At 34.5% G+C, this 27,499-nt stretch overlaps 1 protein-coding gene across 1 annotated transcript in view; it reads right to left on the reverse strand.

Moving 5' to 3' along the window:
- Positions 1–525: 525 nt before the first annotated feature.
- LOC144438727 (neurobeachin-like) overlaps positions 526–27,499 on the reverse strand; it is a 236,538-nt gene continuing 209,564 nt past the window's right edge. The window contains 17 exon segments of the mRNA XM_078127879.1: positions 526–3,529; positions 4,339–4,490; positions 4,723–4,919; positions 5,433–5,534; positions 5,969–6,142; positions 6,906–7,061; positions 7,437–7,508; positions 8,931–9,111; positions 9,431–9,520; positions 10,385–10,552; positions 11,024–11,176; positions 11,592–11,711; positions 13,807–13,947; positions 14,403–14,515; positions 15,241–15,356; positions 21,168–21,270; positions 22,612–22,729. Coding sequence (XP_077984005.1) covers positions 3,439–3,529; positions 4,339–4,490; positions 4,723–4,919; positions 5,433–5,534; positions 5,969–6,142; positions 6,906–7,061; positions 7,437–7,508; positions 8,931–9,111; positions 9,431–9,520; positions 10,385–10,552; positions 11,024–11,176; positions 11,592–11,711; positions 13,807–13,947; positions 14,403–14,515; positions 15,241–15,356; positions 21,168–21,270; positions 22,612–22,729 — 2,247 coding nt within the window. The 3' untranslated portion in view covers positions 526–3,438.

The raw sequence follows: 27,499 nt of genomic DNA on the forward strand, positions 1-27,499 counted from the left end.
CGTATCCATGGCCGAGGTAAACCATATTTTAGAAGATTTATTATAGAAAACATGACATTTTGAGGAGGTTATAGATAATTTAGGATAAACATATATAAAAAAAAATTCATAGAAACATTTGATTAACAGAAAATCCTGTACTTTCAAAATTTCGAATCCGAACGTGTTTACAATAATTTTCATAGTCTGGTTAATGTTGAACACATAATGCCAAATAAAAAATAGTATGTTTCCAATAACATGACTGACCCTAGTTTCATTTCTAAAAAATGTTTCTCATTACTTTTTCGAAGTTTTATGATTGGTTGAGAAGTGGGACATTTTCTGTAGTTGACTAGTCCCTATGATATAAATCTTGTCTTTCATTGGGTGCCATCATGATTTTCCGTATATGAGACTAGCCTGATATTGTCCTCCAATCTGAAACTGATTCTGAATCTGAGACTAACTTTATACTCTTTATGTTAGTTTTGATGATGGTTTGTGAAATAACAACAGACAATAACATTTGTTTGCATATGTTGGTTTTTATTGAACAATCTTCAGTGTGGTACATAGCTTTAGGATGTTTGACAACATACACGTCAAATGTCTACAAACAGACATTTCATACACAAGACTCAATACATCACTATTAAAGGTACATTAGCAATTACATACAGTGGTATTGTATTCACATCACTGGCTTTACTAAGGAAGAAAATATTAATCAAATGCCTTGGAAAATAAGAAACATTATGGCATGACAACATAGGTGTCACTTGTCAGCTGCTTTTGATGTCACCAAATATGTTAAACCTATAATGTCATCTGCAGCTGACAAGTGACACTTGAGTAAGTTCATAGCTTCCTTCTACAAGACACTTTCTCACATCAACAGTTTTCCTCACTTCTGGTTTACACTGATAAAATTTGACATCACACAATAAGTTGACCCCAAAGTGTAAGGTCAGCGTAATTTACAAGTTGTATTTACATAACAGGTGGTGTGACCACACAAAAGTTCTTACTGTCATAGCTGCTAAAGATTGTTCATAGCAAAACTGATATGTTAGCTCTCAAGTGTTATGGCTACAACTCTAGTACTACTTGGTTAGTTTATATTCACTATGTCTTGTTAGCTTAAAAAACTCCTTACATTATAAAGCATGCTTACAAACTACTGAAAACCCATTTCTTGTTAGACATTTGGTCAATGTAATTTCCCTATATGTAGGACTCCATTGCACATATTGTTTTATTTTTCTTCTGTTTTACAGTGTTTTTTCTTCTCTTCTGATTTGATTCTCATGTTTATTTCATTAATCACACACAAAGACAAACATACATCTTACTTAGATTGGTCCCCCATCATTATTATCCCATCACCCCTCTAATTACAAAAATGGTGCAGTCCATTTTTAGGACAACACATGCACACGTACGTGTATACAAGCACACTCGGACGTATACACACGATAAATCAATACTATGGCATCATAAATCAATCATCCCTGTGTAACAAACTTTACCAGCTCAAAGTTACAGAATATATGGGTGGTATAATTCTAAATGGATGCCAGGAAAGTCACTTTAATGATGTACAATAGAAGAAACCAAACTTGGAGGGGATTGATATCTTTTATGTCTTTCACTGAAATACAGCTGCATTTTAACTGTATATACATTTAATCATTAACTTCATTATTGGAAAAAGACAATCAGTCTGAATGGAGGTAGTGCTGATTGGATGATAGGAGTCACATGGTTGAATTCTCAACATCTGATTTGCTATCAGTATTTTCATATTTCAAAAATCATAGTTGTTGAAAAAGAATGATTCAGTTCAGGAAGCAGATTTAAAGTTTGACAAAATCTAATAGCAAATGAAGAAAAATATTGACACCTGTTGTGTCTTTTTTTTAAAACTCCTCTGTGGTCTGAACAAATATGAACTAGAATATTTATAAGTTATCAAGGTGTTATGATAAAGGGGACCTGGGATTGATAACACACAAATAAATTAATCTGTGCATCAAAAAGTTCTGTCTTATTTGAGATTGAAACATTTGTGCTTCTTTAAAATTACATTAAAATGTAGCAGCCTATGTCATAGGTCATAGTTCATAGTTCATGTCATAGTTCATTATTTTATACAGGTTAAACACCAAGTGTTGATTCAAAAACATGGTGTCTAAACTCTTACTGCTTTATTTGGACATTGCCGTACTTCAAGAGAAGAGTCCACTGGTATGTAGCATGCTGTCGTTGTATTTACTATATTCCATCTAAAGCCAATATATATATATAGATATATTATTATTTTAATGATAAATTCATATTGCTGTTACAGTTAACATCATAAAAAAATTCATTAATAACTTTCATTTGACTTTAGTTTGGTTTGGTATTTCATTTGACTTAGTTTGGTTTGGTATCCGGATCTGGTGGCCATCTCAGATCAAATGCATACATCACATAAAACTGCATATCTCCAAAAAGTCAAAAGGGCAGTATAGAGTTATTATTTCAATTCATAACCAATAGAGTATTTTTAAAAGAATGAAACATCTTGATAAAGCCTGCTAAGGTGCAAAACTAGTGGAGATACAAGCCGTTCTGTACTGCTGATCTTTGAAAATAATTACTGCATCCTAGTTAAAGTTGGTGCGCAGTGAAAACGAGAAATAACATGGTTTACTTTGACTGACCATGTTTATCGACTGGCTTAGCTACAACTACAGCCAACTATCTAATCTGTGACTATAGTATAAATTTAGGAATATTTAATTCTACATTACTAAGCCTATGGACTATTTTCACACTCAGTTCCTTTGTTAATATACATAGTTTTCTATCAATAATTAGGAGAATCAAGTATATTTACATGTCAAGTTTTTTTTTTCATGATTTTCTTATTTTCCCTGATAAATTTTACTACCTACTAACCACCATCTCCATTCCCCTGACATGTTTTTGCTGATTATACTGTTTCACATACACTGAAATCACTGAAGTTTGACTAACTCTACTATGACGACTCTCTTGCCTAACTCTTATAAAAAGTGATCTAACTTGCCTAACTTGACATCATTGATCTGATGTACACACAGTTTTAATTTTCAACCTGGAAAATTCTACACCACTATATCCTTTTGCATTGCACTCCCTCCCTTATAATTGTTTGTTCCATTTAACAAAGGATCATTCCAAAAACTTGAGACAAGCAGGGATGGTGGTATAAGTGTATTACCACTATCAAAGAAATCTCATAATTTGCAATCATATACAGATCAATCTTCAATGTTAGAATTTGTTGAATATACAGTGAGTAAAATTTATCTGTGTTTTGTACCCTTCCCTTTTTATCGACATCTTATCCATTATTTGTAAGATACAAATATATCATGTTTGGTGTGTCTTTGCCATTCCTTCAATCATCCTGTCCATCTACATCACTTAGTAAGCATCTCTGTATTCATGGTGCCATTTTTGGAAGTTGATGTTGAAGACGACAATGCTGCCCGATGTCAGGCCTGCAATCAGAGTTCTGACAAAGAAAGGGGAAAAAAAGTATTGTAAACATATAGATACAGTGTCATGTATCATAGAGTAAACAGGAATGACAGTTTTCACTTGAAAGCACTACTTGTTATATAGCTATGTTAATGAGTAGTAGTAGTTTATTCAGTACATTAGGCCACTGGTCCACTTGTACAATATGAGACTAAATATACAGAAAACAATGGAACTAGAACGTTATAGCAAAACAAACATGACAGAAGCTGTGAGCTATTAAAAGTTTGTGATGACCATGACGTAAACATAAATATCACAGAGGCTGAATGACATGTTTTTGATGATCTTGTTCCTTAATTTAAAACTATATGCAACAAATTTGGCTAGATTCTGGATTGTGTTGTTAGAAGTACATGACATTAAATTTGAAAATTAAAAGTCAAGTGTAAGATGCTGTGATCACAGTAAGGGAAGGTATGGAGTTACAACCAATGGTTTTCTTACCTTAAGTCATGTGACAAAGTCAGGTGTAAGATGCTGTGATCACAGTAAGGGAAGGTATAGAGTTACAACCAATGGTTTTCTTACCTTAAGTCATGTGACAAAGTCAGGTGTAAGATGCTGTGATCACAGTATGGGAAGGTATAGAGTTACAACCAATGGTTTTCTTACCTTAAGTCATGTGACAAAGTCAAGTGTAAGATGCTGTGATCACAGTATGGGAAGGTATGGAGTTACAACCAATGGTTTTCTTACCTTAAGTCATGTGACAAAGTCAAGTGTAAGATGCTGTGATCACAGTAAGGGAAGGTATAAAGTTACAACCCATGGTTTTCTTACCTTAAGTCATGTGACAAAGTCAGGTGTAAGATGCTGTGATCACAGTAAGGGAAGGTATAGAGTTGTCCAAAATCAAACGTTCTCCAGACTTCTACTACTTTGTTGTCTCCTCCAGTTAAGAAGTATTCACCATCAGGAGTACATTTCACAGTCTGAACAACAGAAAAGAAATAATTTATAAATTTACAGAGAAGTCATGTACAGCCTTCCATTCTATAAATTTACAGAGAAGTCATGTACAGCCTTCCATTCTAGACAGTAATCCCCAAAAGTAAGCATGTTGTTGTGGTCTATCTGATTTTTATAAAATTTATATGCAAGCGTTTCCGCCAGATATAAAAATAAGTATTTTGGTTGATCAAATTAAAAAAAACAAAGACATACCTGTAAATTATCATTAATTTGCATATCTCTAATAAAGACCCCATTGATGGAGAAAGCACAGACATGGCCTTTGTCGTAGACTACCAGTATTGGTCCATCTGTTGACACGGCAACTATCTTGGGAGATTTACACATTGTGGGTGGTTCTAAAGACCTCAATAATTCACCATGGACAGTGTGTACAAGACATGGTCCACCTGGTAATGTATATGAAGGAAATAAACAGTCAAGAAATTGGATCCACAAATACTTTAGTTTATGAAAAACATGTAGCATGTGATTGTAGCTATCAAAAAACACATCAGTGTGTCTAGGATGTAGTGTTATTTATTACTGTTGTCATAACAACAGGTTTGTAGTAAATAAACTGTCAGTATTTGACGACATGTACCAATCATACATTATGTATGCAAATTAATGTCGCAGTAAAAATAGAACAAATGTTCAAAGCCAATATAATTTCAAAATAATGATTTTAAAAAATGCTGATATTTTGGGTACAAACTTGTCCCATTTTAGCATATTTGTTCTCACTGCTATCAAGTACAAAATCAATGAATTGTAGAAACAAAGAACAAAAGCTTTTCTTTATTTGTTTTCTATATGTCCATGGGTATGTTTGCAACATGTTTGCATCTTCCTGAGGATCCCAGACTGATGGGAAATCCACAGAAAACTGAAATAAACTGAAAAATTATGTTGATACTTACCCCGAGACCCACTAACAACCAGCCCAAGCTCTGCACAAACTGCTACACATGTTATTTCAGTGTCATGGCCTGTTAATATTGCACGGGGTGTTGCCATTTCACCTGTAACACAAATTTTATACCATATCATTTTTGAGGACACGTCTTAACTGATATTTTACATTGCATACTATAAGTTTGCTAAGAAAGAATTAAATACTAGTACAAAAACTTATCTACACAAATGAGTACAAGTTAGTCTGGATGTTTGACACTCTCCTTATCCAAACTTTAATTCTGAACTTTAGCTCCGTTGCTTCATTACAAATACAATTGTTTTATAGTTGGTCTGGTTATTAATGGTTGTCTTGACTATATTTGTATCAGCATAACTATTTATTCAACAAAGTATATGTCAATAAGATGGCCAATGGCATAATTTATCAGCTATGTAGGAGTAAACAAGATGGTTGCCAGACTTATCAGCTATAAGTAAAGAAAATAGCTGCCAGACTTATCAGCTATAAGTAAACAAAATGGCTGATAGAATGACTTACCTGGCATGTTATTATCGCCCACAATGCACTGCAACTTACTACTCCAGTACCAGACTAGAAGAGTTGCATCCCTGGAGCCAGACACTACAAAGAAGTCACTACCGACTGGACTGTCAGACCTAGCCATACACGTCACTACATCCCAATGACCAAACACAACTTGTACAACTTTGGCTGTTAAAAAACAGAATTGCACAAAGAGACAGTCGTTAGTTTTGTCCAATAAACTATGTTGGTCATTCAAGGTTACTTCATCACAGTTTAAAATACAAAAGAGAACTTTGATATAAAAGCCTGTAAAACCCATGTAGGGCAAGGAGTATTGTTCAAAAATTGCCTTAAAATGACCATATGGATGAGGTTTGGGTATTTATTTGGGGTTTTTAACTTCTGACACAATTTTATCATGGCTTCCCACTGTACAATAACAAACCTTTTTACACATTTATTAATCTTTTGCAATTTATTGAGTTACAAACAAGAACCTGCCATATGTTGTTTTACATTGATCTTTCAAGTAGGAAGCCATGATAAAATTTTTATACATTAAAACCCAAAATAAATGCTGAAACTTTATCCATATGGCCACTTCAAACTTTACAACAAAGAGAATAAAACATACAAATGACCAAATGACCATTAGTTTTTTTGTAAATGCAATGATGGAGGTAATATTTCTAGGTGCAAATAAGAAGGTATATATCAAAGTACAGGTTACTCTGTTGCGTCAGTGCAGAAAGGTCATATCTGCTATGCAATTGTATAGGCAGATATGACCTTACTGCACTGACATGATGAATTGTATGCGAGCAACACTTCAGTTACCCTTTATGGGCAACTGTCTGAAACATTTTACAAGAGAAGTTTTACAGATAGCTATCCAATTAATTTCCTATTCTGATTCTAATTCCATTAAAGACTTTGCGCCAAGACTTACCAGTGTCGGTATAAAATACTCTAAAACTCTTGTCCCAGTAGCCACAAGCCATGATGTATTTATTATCAGAAGAGACAATAAAGCAGGATGACTTCACTCTCATGTTTGATGCTAAAGTATCATTGAGTTGTCGCCTATGAAGACCTGTACTTGATACTGTAAAAAAGACATAAGATATTTAGCGCCCTCATAATATATGGTGATATAACTTTTGTTTTTATGCAAAGGCTACCGTCACTTTCATATTTGATGCTAAAGTATCATTGCGTTGTCACCTATGAAGACCGATACTTGATACTGTAAAAAGACATAAGTCTTTCCTAAGCTGAATTCATACAAGCAAAGTCCACATTATTCATTCTATAGTTGTATTTTTGCATGTAAGCAAAGTCCACACTCTTCATTCCAATGTTGTCTTTTACATGTAGTCTTTCCTTAGCTCACTTCATATAAGCAAAGTCCACGCTATTCATTCCATAGTTGTAAGTGATGCTCTAAGTATTCTATTTTTTTCATAATCAATCTACTCACATATGAGAGGGTCCATTTCTATCAGTAAATTCTTTGTTGCCTCCATTGAATACCCTGGTGATCCTGGGGTTCCTAGTAAGGAATGAACACACAAAATGAAATCATGGCATACTGGGGTTCCTAGTAAGGAATGAACACACAAAATGAAATCATGGCATACTGGGGTTCCTGGTAAGGAATGAACACACAAAATGAAATCATGGCATACTGGGGTTCCTGGTAAGGAATGAACACACAAAATGAAATCATGGCATACTGGGGTTCCTAGTAAGGAATGAACACACAAAATGAAATCATGGCATACTGGGGTTCCTAGTAAGGAATGTACATACAAAATGAAGTCATGGCATACTGGGGTTCCTGGTAAGGAATGAACACACAAAATGAAATCATGGCATACTGGGGTTCCTAGTAAGGAATGAACACACAAAATGAAATCATGGCATACTGGGGTTCCTAGTAAGGAATGAACACACAAAATGAAATCATGGCATACTGGGGTTCCTAGTAAGGAATGAACACACAAAATGAAGTCATGGCATACTGGGGTTCCTAGTAAGGAATGAACACACAAAATGAAATCATGGCATACTGGGGTTCCTAGTAAGGAATGAACACACAAAATGAAATCATGGCATACTGGGGTTCCTGGTAAGGAATGAACACACAAAATGAAATGGTGTCTCTCCATGTTATAAAACAGATGATGTGATAAAAGGCAGTATATAGGGTAAGTCTGAAGAGCTCTTCTATCAGGTTGTAAGATTGTCTGCAATCCTTACTTGCTACATGGTGGTTCCATATGTTGCTGATTACAGATGGTGATGATTACAGCTTGATGAGGTACTAAGGGATGTGTATATGTGCTGTTACAAACATGAAATTCTTATCTGCTACATGGTGGTTCCAAGAGCAAATGTGATGGTGATCACAGCTAAGAGGTGTGTATGTGCTGTTACAAACATGAAATTCTTATCTGCTACATGGTGGTTCCAAGAGCAAATGTGATGGTGATCACAGCTAAGAGGTGTGTATGTGCTGTTACAAACATGAAATTCTTACTGGCTACATGGTGGTTCCAAGAGCAAATGTGATGGTGATCACAGCCAAGAGGTGTGTATGTGTTGTTACAAACATGAAATTCTTACCGGCTACATGGTGGTTCCAAGAGCAAATGTGATGGTGATCACAGCTAAGGGGTGTGTATGTGCTGTTACAAACATGAAATTCTTACTGGCTACATGGTGGTTCCAAGAGCAAATGTGATGGTGATCACAGCCAAGAGGTGTGTATGTGTTGTTACAAACATGAAATTCTTACCGGCTACATGGTGGTTCCAAGAGCAAATGTGATGGTGATCACAGCTAAGAGGTGTGTATGTGCTGTTACAAACATGAAAATCTTACCGGCTACATGATGGTTCCAAGAGCAAATGTGATGGTGATCACAGCTAAGAGGTGTGTATATGTGCTGTTACAAACATGAAATTCTTACCGGCTACATGATGGTTCCATTTGTTGAGAGCAAACGTCTGATTACATGTGATAGTTACCACAGCTGGATGAGGTACTAAGGGGTGTGTATGTGCTGCTACAAATGTTACTGGTGAGTTGGACAGAAACTTAATAATCATCAACACATCCTGGTTGATTTGATCTGTATACATCATGGGTGTCTGAGGAAATAAAATCAAAACAAACAATCAGTACTGCCTCACTTTGGATAAAACTTTTAATAGCTTGGTAAAACATTTTATCTACACAAAACCCTTTATAAATCATCATTCCTGGTGATAAAATCTTGCTCAATAGCACCTGTCAATAAAATGACTTCATTGATCTATTGAAAACACTTCTTCTTCACTTCATTCATATCATGTTCATTACGCCTACAATTACCTGTAACCATCAATAACACCATTCAAATATACCACCAGGACCTTTTAAAGGACTAGTAGTAGTGGATACAAACTGAACTGTTAATGTATAACTTACAAGATGCATGGCTGAACTTCTTGGTGGATGTGGTTCTGTCAACAATTGGGCAGGTGTCTGGCCAAAACTCCTTATCTGTGCTTCTACAGCCTAAAAATAAATAAACACATTGACAGAAATATTAAGTAAAGTAAATTTCTTTACTGATTAAAATCAGAAATTGGGAAATAAATCAACTAAAGATGGCTTTGAATGGTGAAAGTTCAGAAATTGTATGGTTTTTAAAGTGGCCATATGGATGAGAATTTGGTATTTATTTTGGATTTTTATTTGATAAAACAGCTTCACTAAGTTTTTCTACTTGAAAAAAGAATGTGAAATAACATATACTAAGTCTATGTTCATTACTCAATACATTGCAAAAAGATGCAAAAAGTGTAAAAAGTTCGTTATTGTACATACAATAACAAACATTTTATACATTGTTTTATGTTTTGCAGTTTATAAATACCAAATTCTCGTCCATATGGCCACTTTAATTTGACTGGAAGTAGTTGCTTGGTGAAGTTTTATCAAGTACAAACTTCAAACCTTTCACTGTGTCTGTATATCCTCTAAGCTGACTTCTTACTTTTCAAAGACAAAAGTCAAATCAATGTACAAGCAATAATATGGACTCTGGAAACCATGCACAGCAACATAATGAACATTTTGATTTCTACAAAACTTAAAGTCCATCCACTCAGACTTTGAACAATCATGTAGTCTTTAACTTCATGTGAATATTGCACAAGTTGAGGAACTCATCAATGCAATTAGAAACATTTGTATCAATACATGAACATTTTTTATCAACTTATGAATAATACATTTTACATGGGAGTGCATTGATGAGTTCCTCGACTTACACAATATTTACATAGAGTTGATCATTCAAAGTCTTAGTGGACAGAGTGTAAAATCAAGGAAAGTACATAGTTCAAAATATATAAAAACTTGAACTGAAGTACATACCTCTCTCATGACAGGATCACTGATATGGTCCAAGTTGACATTGCCTTCGTATGTCAGATAATAGTAGACATTGGTGGCTCGGATAGATTCAGGTCCTCTTTGCTTGTAGCCAAATATGAGATCTACCCACTGATGAAGCTGACATGACACAAACTCTGACTCCAATGCCTGTCATGAAAGGAGAAGTAAATAATAATTGTACATGTTTATGCATCACCTTCTACAATGGTGGTTGTAATTATAGCACTGTACAATTATAACCCCTTGCAACAACAAGCCAATAGGGGCCTATTGGCAACTTTGTCAGTTTTACCAAGGGCCAATCATCATGTTTAACACTACATTACTGTGAAACCATTGCCAAATTTCAAATTTATTTGTCACTTTTTTTCAGGAAAGGGATTTGTCCACAGAATTTAATGAAATATGGAGAAAAGTTGACAAGACTACATGATAAGGTTTCACAGAAATAGTCTGTCACAAAAATTATTTGTACATTGCCAAATCTATGATTTTATTTTTTTATAAGCAGAATAACAGATGAAAACATTGACAGTTCACATGTTAGAGATTCAAAGCGTGTTTATTTCTCTAGAATGTAAATAATTTGTTGTGGTAAATCTTCCTTACTATACTTACCATCCTGTTAATTCTAACAAAGTGTTCTGGTGACTTGGCCCAGGGTGGTAACTGTACATCATTTACAAGTTTACCATCATCTCGTACTCCCAGGTTGTAATCACTGGTGTTCAAAAACATCTCAGCCAGGTAGTAAAATTCTGGTATAAGTTCCTAAATCAAGAAATAGAGGAATTTAAAGCATCACATATGACTTGTTTAGTTGTTGTGTATACTATGCTTTAATTCAGTCAAATACAAAGTCACTAAGTGTAAATTAAACATAAATTTCCATCCAAATTATTCACAGAAATGCAAAGCCTGAGATCATTTGACAACATATGAACTGTCCAACCAATGACCATGTAAGTGAATATGGTGATGCAGCTCATAGAACAGCACCCCCACATAAAAGTTATGAGATACTGTTGTTTTTATGTAAACTACATTACGCTACCTTGACATTAGATGCATCCCAACTTCCATGACTCTATAACAATGAGAAAGTTCTTCAATAAAAACTAGTAAAGAGCACCCCAGACAAAAATTATGAGATTCTTTTGTTTTTATTCGAAATACAATACTTTACCTTGACATCAGATGTATCTCTCTGACAATTCTTCCATGACTCTGATATTGATGAGAAAGTTCTTGATGCATGGTCAAATTTACCACCTTGTAAGTTTAGAAAATATGTCGTAAATGGTTCCTTCAAGGGGACAAAGTTGAAAGAGAAAATCAGTTACTCATGTCATAGAAATAAATATATTCAATAATCATATTCTCCTTTAACTGCACTAGCTGAACTGGAAGGTTTTTTGAAAGTGTTTTGTAAGATAAAATGACTTACTCCTAATATTGTACACCGTGAGATGTATTGAATCACATGGATAAATCTATTTGTGTAGCAGTACACATAGGTATGGTCCATAATATCCGGTCTAATTGATTATTGAGTCTACATCCAAAAATCATCACCTTGACTGAATCCTGATTAAAACTTATAACTCTACCACTTACAGATGAGTAAGACTTCTAATTGACATGTACAATTCATACTAATTAATATTTTAAGGATTTTCAGTCAACATATTGTTAACTGTCTCAGTGATGGAAAAATAATACCCCAATTACAGCTAGTGCAGATGTAAGACCTCGTCAAAACTTTAGAAATGGTGGATCATTTTGTATTTAATTCTATTTTTAATAATAATAATAATAATAATAATAATAATAATAATAATAATAATAATAATCAATTCCATTTTCTAAACCTTAGAGATGAAATTTCCAGAAATCATTTTTCATCTCATATTGTTGCCTAGCTCCTTCTCATGTTTATTGCCAATCATAATTCTGACCTATAACTTCACTTAACAGAAAACAGGTGCATAAGATAGAAATTTCTTTTCCCATCATTATTATTCCTGATTATTTTTTATTCATTTTATTTTATTTTATTTTATATTATTTTATTCTGTTCTATTGCTTTTCAGTTTACATTCATTACCTGTGACTATATTTGTCTAACAACACATGTAAAGCTTTACTCATCATGTTTATTACACTAAATACTTTACCTTAATCTTAATATTAAAAACAAGTGAAAAGTGACCTTACAAGGAATCTCAAATATCATTTTTAATCAGATTTTCAGGAAGCTTAAATATCATTTATAATTCAATAGCCATGCTTGGCTGTAAGATAGATAATGTCTGTAGGACATAGAACAGTGTAGGCTGGTTTGTATTACACACATGTTATTAAATTCATATTTCTCTTTATGAATTCCAAATAGAACACTGACCCTAACCAGCATACAGACATTTATACTGGTGCAAATGTTAATTTATGAGTCCAATATCTGCTGTAATACTTATGACATGTCAATATCTGCTGTAATACTTATGACATGTCACATCATTTGTATCTGTTGGATTTATTCCAAGACATGACTTTCTCATACAGCATGATTTACATGTACTGATGTGATATCACCATGCTGATATCATTATATGTATTATGTGCTATAATTGTTACTTTGTATCTACAATGTATGTGATATAAGCAGTAATTGCTACTTTGTATCCGCCATGTATGTGCTGTAACCATTGTTAGTTACTTTGTATCTGCCCTGTAACCATTGTTAGTTACTTTGTATCTACCATGTATGTGCTGTAACCATTGTTACTTACTTTATATCTGCCCTGTATGTGCTGTAACCATTGTTAGTTACTTTGTGTCTGCCCTGTAACCATTGTTAGTTACTTTGTATCTACCATGTATGTGCTGTAACCATTGTTAGTTACTTTGTATCCACCCTGTATGTGCTGTAACCATTGTTAGTTACTTTGTGTCTGCCCTGTAACCATTGTTAGTTACTTTGTATGTACCATATATGTACTATAATTACCAATTGCAACTTTGTGTCTACAATGTGATATAGTCAGTGATGACTAATTTGTAGATTTTTTCAATTTCTACAATTTCTATGTTATAGCTACTTTACATTCACAAAGTATGTACTTTGTATCTACAATGCATGTGTTATAGTCATTAATAGCCCCAATTAATGAGGTAAAGTCTCTGAATGTTACTTATTATTAACAAAGTTTATTCTATAGTTATTGATAGGGTAGAATGATATTTTGATTTGACAACTAACATATATACATCTATAAACTTGTACAGTTTGAGATTCCAATATAAGCTGTAATACTTGTAACCTGTCATAAGTTATTTGTATTTGTGGGATTTATAAATAAAGTTTATGCTATAGTTATTGATATAGTAGGTTTCCTTACCAGTCTTATTAGCCATGCTAACGTAAATCCTGCAGTCGAATAGTGTGTACCATAATGGAATGGTGGTATTTTTTCATCATCCCAGGATTCAAACCTTTCCTGGAAAAATGCTCTTCTGCTTGGATTCAGTGCTCCGATGGGCTGTAACATAAAGTATATATTCAATTTAAGTAGATTGTAATCTGAAACAAAAACAGCATTCAACATGGTATTGTATATGTATATGTACTACTTATATGCATTTCGTAATGTGAAGTGTTTTAGGGATATCTGTATAGGTATACATGAGTGTATTAAAGGGGGCTATTTTTGTGATGGCTATCAAAATCATCTTTAGTTGAATTACTGATAACTAATATGACTATGTTGATGATAATGACGATGGTGGTGGTGGTGGTGGTGGTGGTGGTGGTGGTGGTGGTGGGGATGACGTGTTGGTGGTAATGTTGTGGTGGTGCTGGTAATGATGTGTTGGTGATGTGGTGGTGGTGATGGTGGTGGTGATGATAATGATGGTGTGTTGGTGATGTTTATGGTGATGGTGATGTAACTGATGCTATGGTGGTGATGACGATTACATTGTTGCTACTAAATACCTTTGATAGGTCTCTAAAGTTACTTGGTAACTGTAAGTCCAGTTCATTGCTATCATAGTTGGTCAGTACCCATGGAAACACAGGATACTGGTTCAGGTCATTATAAGTTCTTCCTGTAGTGTAAAAGAAGTTGAAAGTTTGGAAAAAGATTATATGCACTGGAACACCGGTAGTGCTAGCATGTTCCCATCACAACAAGAATAGAATTTAGAAGTTTAGGTGTGTGAAGCAAAATAATAATAATATACACAATGTTTGTGATCGTCATCTCTCTCTATGGCTAACCTTCCAGTAGCATAAATATGAGTATTTTATGACAAAATTGTTTTTCTATAACTGAAATATATTCAAATCAAATTGCCTTGGGATCTTTAAAAAGAGTTTTGGTTACAACTTGTTGACTGTTGACAATACTCTTTGATTGAATTAATGTAACATATACCCATGGGTTTCTTTAAATGTTAAATACAAATCTAAAAACTATAAGGTGTACATTTATACCTAATATATCAATTACACTGGTTTGTATTCTCACATTATTATATCTATCTCCTTGTTCTTACAAAATGAAATTAGAATAAAATCTCTTGAAAACTGCCTTTAACATGAAGTGCATCTCAGAAATAAACTGTTGAAACTTTTACTGTTACTTTGTTCAAGAACTCCAACACATGCTCAGTTAAAATTACGAAAAAAAGTCAGTGATTGCCATACAAAGTTTTAAAATAAAGGTCAAAATGAAAAATTAGTTGTTCACCAAACTGTTTTGTTGGACAAAATACATGATGACCAAACAGAAAATAAACTGTTTTGCCCAAATTCCCCATCCACCACTTACCTGCAATGGTGTTGAGATACATTAAATATTCAAAGTTTGTTATTTCTCTTCTCTGCCACCTCTGGGTCATGTTAGATGACCTGAACAGCTGTTTAGGAGTAGCCAATGACATTCTCCTGTTTAAGAAATAAACAAACAAACATATTTGATAATCTGAACAACTGTTTAGGAGTAGCCAATGACATTCTCCTGTTTAAGAAATAAACAAACAAACATATTTGATAATCTGAACAACTGTTTAGGAGTAGCCAATGACATTCTCCTGTTTAAGAAATAAACAAACAAACATATTTGATAATCTGAACAACTGTTTAGGAGTAGCCAATGACATTCTCCTGTTTAAGAAATAAACAAACAAACATATTTGATAATCTGAACAACTGTGTAGGAGTAGCCAATGATATTCTCCTGTTTAAGAAATAAACAACAAATATATTTGATAACCTGAACAACTGTTTACGAGTGGCTAACATCATTCTCCTGTTAATAAACAAATAAACAAACAATTTGCGAAAGTGGAAAATAATATTCTACCATATTTACAAACAAACAAACAAACAAACACATTTAATGACAGTTGTAAACATACACATTTATGTGATTTTACAGTCTCTGTCAATTCTGAGTACGCTGTTAATATTTTCAAGGCTTTTATTTGTTCAAGTCATGTACTATAGTCTGTGACACATGGACCTTTAAAATTATTTTATGTATGTCATACATTTCTAGGAGTTCTAACCAGAGTAAACTTTTGTCATAATTAACCAAACTATTGAATATAAGTGTTAAAAGTTGGTCCACAATTTAGTCAAAGTACAAGAATCCCGGGAGTTTATGAATGCATTTGGGTTGACTTGGGTTTATGATGCAATTCTTAGCAATCACCTGTCAATTTAAGTCAGTGATATCCATTGGGTCAAAAGGCAGGTAGCCCAGGTAGACTTGATTGACAAAACCAATCTGAATGGTAGCCTAGGTAGACTTGATTTGACAAAACCAATCCGAATGGTAGCCTAGGTAGACTTGATTTGACAAAACCAATTTGAATGGTAGCCCAGGTAGACTTGATTTGACAAAATCAATTTGAATGGTAGCCCAGGTAGACTTGATTTGGCAAAACCAATCCGAATGGTAGCCTAGGTAGACTTGATTTGACAAAACCAATTTGAATGGTAGCCTTGGTAGACTTAATTTGACAAAACCAATTTGAATGGTAGCCTAGGTAGACTTGATTTGACAAAACCAATTTGAATGGTAGCCTAGGTAGACTTGATTTGACAAAACCAATCCGAATGGTAGCCTAGGTAGATTTGATTTGACAAAACCAATCCGAATGGTAGCCCAGGTAGATTTGATTTGACAAAACCAATCCGAATGGTAGCCTAGGTAGACTTGATTTGACAAAACCAATCTGAATGGTAGACTAGGTAGACTTGATTTGACAAAACCAATCTGAATGGTAGACTAGGTAGACTTGATTTGACAAAACCAATTTGAATGGTAGCCTAGGTAGACTTGATTTGACAAAACCAATTTGAATGGTAGCCCAGGTAGACTTGATTTGACAAAACCAATCCGAATGGTAGCCTAGGTAGACTTGATTTGACAAAACCAATTTGAATGGTAGCCCAGGTAGACTTGATTTGACAAAACCAATCTGAATGGTAGAATAGGTAGACTTGATTGACAAAACCAATCTGAATGGTAGCCTAGGTAGACTTGATTTGACAAAACCAATTTGAATGGTAGCTTAGGTAGACTTGATTTGACAAAACCAATCCGAATGGTAGCCTAGGTAGACTTGATTTGACAAAACCAATTTGAATGGTAGCCTAGGTAGACTTGATTTGACAAAACCAATTTGAATGGTAGCCTAGGTAGACTTGATTTGACAAAACCAATCTGAATGGTAGCCTAGGTAGACTTGATTTGACAAAATCAATCTGAATGGTAGCCTAGGTAGACTTGATTTGACAAAACCAATTTGAATGGTAGCCTAGGTAGACTTGATTTGACAAAACCAATCCGAATGGTAGCCTAGGTAGACTTGATTTGACAAAACCAATCCGAATGGTAGCCCAGGTAGACTTGATTTGACAAAACCAATTTGAATGGTAGCCCAGGTAGACTTGATTTGACAAAACCAATTTGAATGGTAGCCTAGGTAGACTTGATTTGACAAAACCAATTCGAATGGTAGCCTAGGTAGACTTGATTTGACAAAACCAATTTGAATGGTAGCCTAGGTAGACTTGATTTGACAAAACCAATCTGAATGGTAGCCTAGGTAGACTTGATTTGACAAAACCAATCCGAATGGTAGCCGAGGTAGACTTGATTTGACAAAACCAATTTGAATGGTAGCCCAGGTAGACTTGATTTGACAAAACCAATTTGAATGGTAGCCTAGGTAGACTTGATTTGACAAAACCAATTCGAATGGTAGCCTAGGTAGACTTGATTTGACAAAACCAATTTGAATGGTAGCCTAGGTAGACTTGATTTGACAAAACCAATCCGAATGGTAGCCTAGGTAGACTTGATTTGACAAAACCAATCCGAATGGTAGCCTAGGTAGACTTGATTTGACAAAACCAATCTGAATGGTAGCCTAGGTAGACTTGATTTGACAAAACCAATCTGAATGGTAACCTAGGTAGACTTGATTTGACAAAACCAATTTGAATGGTAGCCTAGGTAGACTTGATTTGACAAAACCAATCTGAATGGTAGCCTAGGTAGACTTGATTTGACAAAACCAATCTGAATGGTAGCCTAGGTAGACTTGATTTGACAAAACCAATCCGAATGCAGCCCAAAAACCAACTTATTTGTTGTAAGACTGAAGTTGGACTATAGTTGACTCTGGTTTGTATAATGTAATGTGAATGTAGTATTACTTTCTCAAACCAAGACGTTTGTTTGTACCTCAAGATTCTTTTATGTTGACCCATGTCATTTATTTATGTGTTGTTTATTTGAAGTACAAGGCATCTGTGTTCTGCCTATCTATATATTGTTTATTTCAAGTACAAGGCATCTGTGTTCTGCCTATCTATATATTGTTTATTTCAAGTACAAGAAGTTTGATCACACTGCTATCCCTATAATCAATTATGATGACAGAGTACATGTACAACCACTTTTTAAAGTCCTGACTTCAAAGGAGAGTGTGCATAAATCTCTGACTTTTTTTCAGGCCTTAACACTACTGTTGTTGTAGATGGTTTGAGAAACCTGAGACAACACTGAGGTATGCTATTAGCCTAGAATCCAGGCCAATGAGGATTTTGAATTTTGATGAATTCAACACCCCCCCCCCCCCCCACCCCCCCTTCCTGGATTCCAGGCTTGTATACTATAAGTATACAAGTATACGATAAGTATTACAATATGGCTTGAGTTTATTGAAATTATTGAAATGACTAAATTCAGACCAACTACAGAATGATGTACCAAGCCACTTTGGTTGCAATGTGGACTTGAGAAAAAATAACGAGGACAAATCCTTTAGTCTACAGTTACACAGTATCTTTATTTTCAGTTTTGACCTCACATTAGATATCTTCTTTAGGATAGAAACTAGCTGGTCAGACACACAGTTAGCTCTAGTGATGTATGAGAATTAATGACCACTTTGTCATTTAGTTGACATCCTTACAATCATATGGTTATCATCATAACATGTACGCTTTCCACATTTCAAAATACAGCCATTCAAAGTATTAGTTTTGAACAAGTTTTAAAAGTCAGTTCCTCGTTCTCTACTTGGCATTGTACATTAAACTTGTAGACTATGGAAAGTCAAGCTGAATACATGTTAATTACAGATGAGCCTGGTACAATATATTTTAACAGAACAGTATTTTTGGATACTGGTGCAACATGAAGTACCAAACCAGAAAGACTATAGAGTTTCCATTAGGTGACATATTTTTCAAATCTCACACAAAGGTTTTTTGATACAAATTTCACAACCAAAGTTTAGGCACTGATAGCTTGCATATGCAATAAATATTCTGTGACAACATGTCATCTATACTGGACAATTTTGATGTTAGCCAAATGAGCCTGATCTAGCACATTTTAATAGAACAATATAGTTTGGAATCTGGTTCCATACATAAGTTTTAATGATTGATACAAAATAAACACATTGAACTTTATCAGAAAGCTGTAGAAATCTATACAACTCAAATTTTTTGTCAACTTGTCATCCATACAGAACATTTGTATTGTCAACCAAGTGAGCTAGAACTTAGTAGCACATTTTAAGGGACAATATATTGGAATCTGGTGCCATATATGGGGTTATTGATTGATATGAAATAAACAAATTGAACTGTATCTGAAAGTTGATACAACTATAAGTCGATGACAACTTCAATTGTCATCCATACTGGATAGTTTTGTTATCGGCCTCTTACTTCTCCATGACTTCACATGAGAGTAGAGACTGTTGGCTAGCATAGACTGTGACAAGTGGAATGTTTACAACACCTTTGTACCAGTACATGGGGGTTAATCTCTCATGTCTTGAGGCTACGTACATAATGAAGAAATGACAATTTGTGTGTCTGAAATCAATGTTGCATGATGCTAGTCTTTTCAGTGTGTAATTACTTAGTACAGCATCTAGTAACGACTATAGCCGTAAGACACAGACGGAATTAGAGCCATCCAATTTACATGTCTCCGCAGACTAAGTAACAAGCCTATTATTAGCAATGATCTACTTGAGCCATGTACCAATGATTCTACAATCAATTGATAATTAACAAGTTTGGATACACTATTTAGCTAATTGAACACAATTAATGCTAGGGATAAGAAGACTGCATGCTGTTGTGTTCGCCTAAAGGGGTGTATCATTTGCTTTCGACTTGGCCTTGCTTGTGGCTTTGGAGCACACTGCGGTGGACTTTGATTTTCTGCCTGCATGCATGCCTTACGGTTGATTTGTGACTGCGGGGCTTAGACGGGAAGTTGGATTGTCTGCCTAAAAAGTGGATGCCTACAGGTTGTGGTATATTGAATTTGATACGTTTACAATGATTAATTATCGAATATTTACAATTGCGGAGAACTGCATTTGCCTTTATTATAGACAATACTGTGATGTGGATGACTTCACATGAGATTGGACCTCAATAAAAAATGTTACACTTTCCACACTCAACGGTATGTAGTTTCCACTTTAGCTGTAATTAATTAGAAACTTTGCTACTTCTCTGTTTGTCTATTGTACTTGTTTAAATCCCCTCTCAATGGTTGAGAGATTTTCAATTAATTTAATATGCACTGAAAACAGAGCAGTCCTTTCATCACGTTTGTTGTCTTGTTGCCATATTCTTGGCTTCAGAAAAGTTAAGTTTTTTTTCTTTACTTTCCCAGTGACTTTTTGTGTGAGTAAAGAGGAAACAAACACCTTTGTCATCTTGACTGTCATCAAAGTGTCAGTTTTGTTGAACTAAATGCAAACCTTACTCCTTGTACTACACCACTGATGAGACATCAACAGTATTTAGGTTTCACTTCTAAACAATTGTTGACTCTGTGAGTAGAAATTTTCATTTGCAACTATGAACCCAGGATCCATGAACATTGATTCTTGCAATTAACATTTTATTTATCAGTAACAGTTGGTAACAGACAACATTTCAAAGGGACATAGACCACTTCTAAACAATTTGTAGTGTTATTTCTGTGTTACATGGAGAATTACGTAATAATGTTCCTAAATTTGGCAAGACTTGTCAATTGTTACTGTATTTTTGACACATGTCTGGCAGGTGTTGGTCGAAGATTTGCAAATGGACGCGTTTTCGGCAAAGTCATCCAGAATGTTTCACTGTCCGAATATGTGATGAAATACAATGGAAATTAAATCAGTAATTGTCAAAAACGCCGCCATTATTTGAACTTACCTGGCGGGACTAATGCCATACTTGAGTCCAACGCCCACTCTTGGTAATGCTCTTACAACTTTCTTTACAGTGGCTTGGTCTGAGAAGTTGAACATCACCGCAGCTACAAAGCAAAATGAGAGGATAACATTAGATTAAGAGTATTATGCATTCCATCAGATTATTGATATAGCAAACAGCATTATGTTCTGCCTGGAATCACTTTATCAGTTCAAGTTAAGACATAAATTTATAAAAAATACTACTTCACAGACAGTACAGTCTCATCTCTAATGTAAATTCCAAAGTCAAAGTTCACATAAGTTTTGGGTTTTGGATTACTCAAGAATTACACTTTATACCTGAATAACTTTACAGCTAATCTTCCAAATGTAAAGTTCATGTGATAATTGAGATAAAGTTAAATAATGCATGAATTAATGAACAGCCTCACCTTTTAAACTATAAATTCCAGATTTAAACTTAGCATGAGTTTTGGGTCTCAATATTCAAACTTTATACTTGAATTACTTAACAGACAAATTCAAGATCATGATTATTAGGTTTCTGGATTGCCCAAGAATTAAACTCTACACTTGAATAACTTTGTGAAGTCTAAATTCCATATTTAAAGTTTTACATGAATCGGGGGTTTTGGAGTGCTAAAGATTTAAACTTTATGCCTGAACAACTGAACCGCCTCATCTTAAATCTAGATTCAAGACTAAAAGTTTATATAATTCTTATTGTTTTGACATTCAGTCGTGTAATATTTGAAATGTTAAAAGTGGTATGAAAATCATGTGTTATGTATTGTTGACCATTTTGACAATTGCTGTAAAACTGCCCTCTAGCCACTTCTGAGCTGCTTTCAAAACAAGATAAGGCTATGGATCCTTTTTCAGAATAGATTATAGAAACTTTAGTTGTCGTAAAAAGAGCAGATTTTCTGTTGTCTGTCTTCACAATAGGACAGGATGATGCTGTGACTGAACCCCATGACACATTGATGCAAGTGTGGTATCACCTGGGGTGCTTGTAAAAAGTGCTTGCAGGGTGTTTTCTGTGTCTGTGCCTTCACAAATGTAGTGAGTGGAAATGCAGTAGCAAATACCACAAATATTATTACCTCCCCACCCTTTAATACACACCCACACACACACCCACTCACCTACACACACACGCACACACACACACACCCACACGCACACCCACTCACCTACACCTACACACCCACTCACCTACACCTACACCGACACACACACACACACACACACACACACACACACACACACACACACACACACACACACAGACAGACAGACCAAGACAGACAGACAGACTGGCAGACACACACCTCATCCTATTTTTGACCCCAACTAGCATGAGGTAAATATATTTTTGCAAGCACGGAGAATGCAACTTATGCATGAGAAATTACAAATATATATTTTGAACTACTTACTTCTGTTGGCCATAAATACCTCCAAGGCAGAATTTTGGAGAAGGTATCGTCTGTAGAAGACAGCCCTGATTTCATGGAAACCCCACTTTCCATGGAGACCATCGGTGTACGATATAACCTGAAAGCAAAATCAATAACCAATTATACAATTATCCATAACTACAATACTGCACTGTGTATCATACATATATTGAGATAGCTATTGGAACAACAAGTTTATGATCAATGCAACTGATCAGACTTTTTTCCATCGAAGTTCAGAATGATGGTTTATTTACAAAAATGAAGTCGTCACTGACTAATTTTGCTTGAACACATTTTAGGGAATATCAAGTCAATGACATTTCATAATATTTCTATCAGATATCACAAATGACTATCTTACTTGTTTGATTTTGATGAACAAACTACATTTGTTATGTCAGACAGATCACTGAATCAAATTATGATATCCATTTATATGACATTTTGAATTGTACACAAAATTTACAGTAATTTTCAACTTGCCACAAGCTATGGATAATTTGTGTATTTTGTTTTAATATGGAGATGCAGTTATTTGAATCATGCAGCCTCAGTCTCCAATTGTACATTGCAGTCTGACATACTGCCCTCTAGTGTTCAACTGATGTTATGGTCTCATTTATTCACTCAGCTTGTGGCAAATTTTGTAGCAATTTCTCATGACCTATGTATTCATATATGAATGACACACTGTAGTATAATTTTGCATGTAATCAGATTCATACTGGTTTTCCACTCACAGCACATTCACATTTCCCATTTGTTTTATATTCTTGCATCTGCCAGCTCACTCAACACATCCCATCCATCCCTACCTCATTATTTGACATATACACATGTGATCAATCATACAAACACAATTATACAACAAAACATGGTGAACAGAAATTAGGAACACATACAAGTCACGAACAAACACAAAACAATACTTATATCAAATGTCTGTTTTGACACATGTTAATAAATATTCATAAATTGTATAAATTGTAACTTGTATGTTTGATGTCTTCTTTCATATTTGTTTGGATTAAAGTCATGTGTTTGTTTGTTTGTTTGTTATCGCTGTGTAAAGTATTTGTTGTTCTTAATAAGTATTTATATCTTGTTTGTTTGTTTGTTTGTTATCGCTGTGTAAAGTATTTGTTTGTTGTTCTTAATAAGTATTTATATCTTGTTTGTTTGTTGTCATGGTTATCTGTCTCTATACTTGTTTCTTCCCTGTTCCATTATGTTTTCATTGTCTTCTGTAATGTTTTATTTCTAACCCCATGCTCTTCTTGTGTTTGTTTGTGTGTGTGTGGGGGGGGGGGGGGGGTGAATTGGGGTGGATGTGAAGGGTGGGATGTCGTTCAACAGAAAACATTCTATTGTTTGGCACTTTACAAACGGACATGTCGAGGCAGATTCAAGTATTTATTTGGATTACTCATAATTTTGTGGTTGTGGAGGGGACGGGGTGGGGGATGGGTGAAGTTTTAACAGAAATTGTTGTATTTGTTGACACTTTACCAATGAGACTTCGATGTCATAAAAGTGACAAGTCCAAATAAAGACTCAATAATTGTTGCAGTATTTTGCTTTATAGTTTATTTATTCAGCAAATGAACCAGAGTCAAGATGAATGACTATGTATTGATCAGTCACTGTTCAGTCTTTGCCCTTGATGTGTAAAACATAATGAGTAAATACCAGAACCAAGTGAGGTACAAACCAGAAGTTGGTTAAATGAATTAAAGCACAACTCTAGGGGTTGGTGTTATATTGTTTATCTGTTTGTTTAAGCTAATCTCCATACTGGGGTTGGCGCCAGTGTCATGCTGTGACAACGCAGTGCATGTTACATTTCTTCCACGGATCACAGAATGGGGCAGAAACATTAGAAAACTTTGAGACTTAGTTCTGTAAGCTAGTCATGCAGAATAGAGATACTGAGATATCAGTACACAGCTTTAGTATATGTTAGTTCTTAATTGGTATCCTTTCTCACTTTACCAATTTGTTGTGTATATCATGAATTTATATATATTTATTTCAATGCATGGAAATCCATTCATGGATGAGTTGGTTGAAGAAAATAATAAATAAAATAACCAACTAAATAAATAAATGTACAAATAAAAAAGAATAATTTTAGAGGGTAGGTCAAAATGGGCAATATGGTGATGATATACATGAAATTGAAAAATCATACATTGAAATTTAGGTTAAAAATTTATACAGATGATAATTAAATACAATATGTCATATACATCAATAATTAGACATCGTATCAATCAATACGGCTCAACTTTCCCTCTAATTACAAGTACACTTTGGGATCATTTCCAAAAAATTGGGTTGACTTTGTGAGCAGAAATTTTCATTTGATAGTAAGTACAAGTATCTACCAAGTAATTGTATTTGTAATGCTTGTGAAACATTTACAACCAAGTAAAGTTTTCTACCAAATTAGGAGGTGTAATAATTAAGACTCAACTTTGTAGATTGTGAAATGTCTCAGTTTACATTGTATGTACATCCACCTTGTAATTAAAATCATTAAAAGAAAAGGTATGAAAAAATAACTTAGCTGTAGGTGAAATAACTGAGCATAGTTAACTGACTGAATTTATTTATTTATTTCACTTATTTAAAGAGGGTAATCCTTTCAACTGTGAAGCTGCTCTTCACAGGAGCTGTCTGAGATTCTGAATAAAAAGTTGGTACATGTATATGACTATGTGTATAGGAATACAGCTATAAACATGAGACTACGTTTTGCAGTAAAATAGTACTCCAATTTCCAAAAACTTGACAACTTATGAATGATCCCCATCAAGCTTCAAGACCTTGTTCAGATTTTAAGTTTAGATGTGAAAGACAGCTTTCTGGCAGCACTTAGAAAAAGTTGGTCCACAACAAAAGAATGATCTTACAAGTAATCCCTATCGGACCTCTGATAAGATAACACTAATTCAAGAACCTAGGATTGAAACCCTGGCCTTTAGTCATTTAATACGGGATTATTCTTTGTACATTCCATTCCCAATGCAATGCAACGCAACCTCGGTAACAGACATGTTTATTCATCCATAGCCAGACAGTTCAGTCTCTGCGGTGTCAAAAAGTTTAATCTCTTTGCGTTGTTGTATCGTCATGCCATTTTATGGCATAACTTTGTCTTGTATCTCTGATGGCTTAGCCTGTGTATGTACTTTACTGGCTTGATCGAAACTCGAATGAGTGCAGCGGAGTCACAGACTGAGTCACGTACACAGTTGAAACCAAATGACAATTACAATGTGAGAAACTTTCAAATTCACTTCCCATATTCAGTCATTGATGTACTAAATTATGGCCAGTTACAAACAACAAAACAACAACACACAGGTTTGATATCAATAAAGAAATATACAGGAGAGCTTTTTATACTTTCAGTCAACTATATGTACGGGTTGGGACTTCATGCCTCGTATTCATTCATCAACATCACAACGTTGTAGCCACTTAGAGCCACGCATACACCAACATAGTGTTTGCAAATGCGATACAAATGAAGAAATACATTGTAATTTATTTGCCAGAAGAGTTTGTTTTTCATATTTTCTGTCAAATATCTATATGGAAAATTGAGAAAGATTGATATTTGTACATTTGTCTTACAAAGCCATATGGTAAATTCACAGAGTACATACACTTACATGTATACATCAACAGTTTAGAATGGAATCTAGAATCAGTTGAACTTTTGGCGCCACGGAGACGATTTCACAGACCTGACTGACCTAGTGAGATACTCAAGACATAGACGATACTCATAATTAACTATGCTACATTTCACAAAGTCTATCATTTCTGAAACTTGTATTGAAATCCTGAAATTCGAGCGTGATAAGCGCTGTGTGAGGCATAATATCTATGCCTACACTCACACAGAAAAATAATGTATGATTAATATATAACATCTATCTGAGTTTCTAAATAAAATCTACCCAAGTTTCTTCTAAAGATATTTCAAAACGTACATTTTGTACCTCATCTCTTCCAATTATTTTCAAAATTTGTAAAAATTCTTAATTTTTATTTACTGGACTTCTGTCTCAAATTGCTGACATCAAATGTATAACGAACTGTAACTTTCTTTCAGTTATCAGGGTTCTCAACCCTTCAGAATTACCATCATAGAATACTATTACAACAATGCCAGTCTTTCTCTTTACATTTCTTGCACTGGGTTTATCTTCATCTCCCAGCCTTCCCCAAGAGAATGTGTCAATCCCTGAAGACATCTCAAATAATATGATTGACAGTTTGTCAACAATCTTTGAAGCTACTTTATGCATTTAATACACAAGCAGTGCATGACGATGGTATTATTTTCTACTCGGCTGAATAGTTTAAATTTGCCCATTTCTCAGAGGAAAGGTGATAATCCGTACGACTCATAAAGTCTTAGAGTATAGGGCATATTGCCATCTAAACAGGATTAAGAAGCAATAAAAATACATCAAAATCTTTGATAGGAAGCTTAAATCAATCAGCTAAGTGAAAGCACTTTGAAGTAGAAGGGAATAAAAATAGTGTAAAGTATCTCAGGAAGCTGACAGACAAACTATTGTAAAGATGACATGCATGAGTGTCTTCACTGATGATGATATTATTCATTCTGAATGTCAATCCCGCTATCGTTATCATTCAGCTTGGAAACATACATGTCCTTGCCATCAAATACACCTATAATGTCCATCCTATCACTTGTACTTCCTTAAAGACATTGAAAAGATTCATGTACATTCATTTAGAACATTGAACTACTCAATGCCACAATGCTGCCAATACATCAGTTAGCAATGCTACAATGTTGCACTACATTCCCATGAGAGTG

Source organism: Glandiceps talaboti, chromosome 8, assembly GCF_964340395.1.
Source record: "Glandiceps talaboti chromosome 8, keGlaTala1.1, whole genome shotgun sequence".
NCBI lineage: Eukaryota > Metazoa > Hemichordata > Enteropneusta > Spengelidae > Glandiceps > Glandiceps talaboti.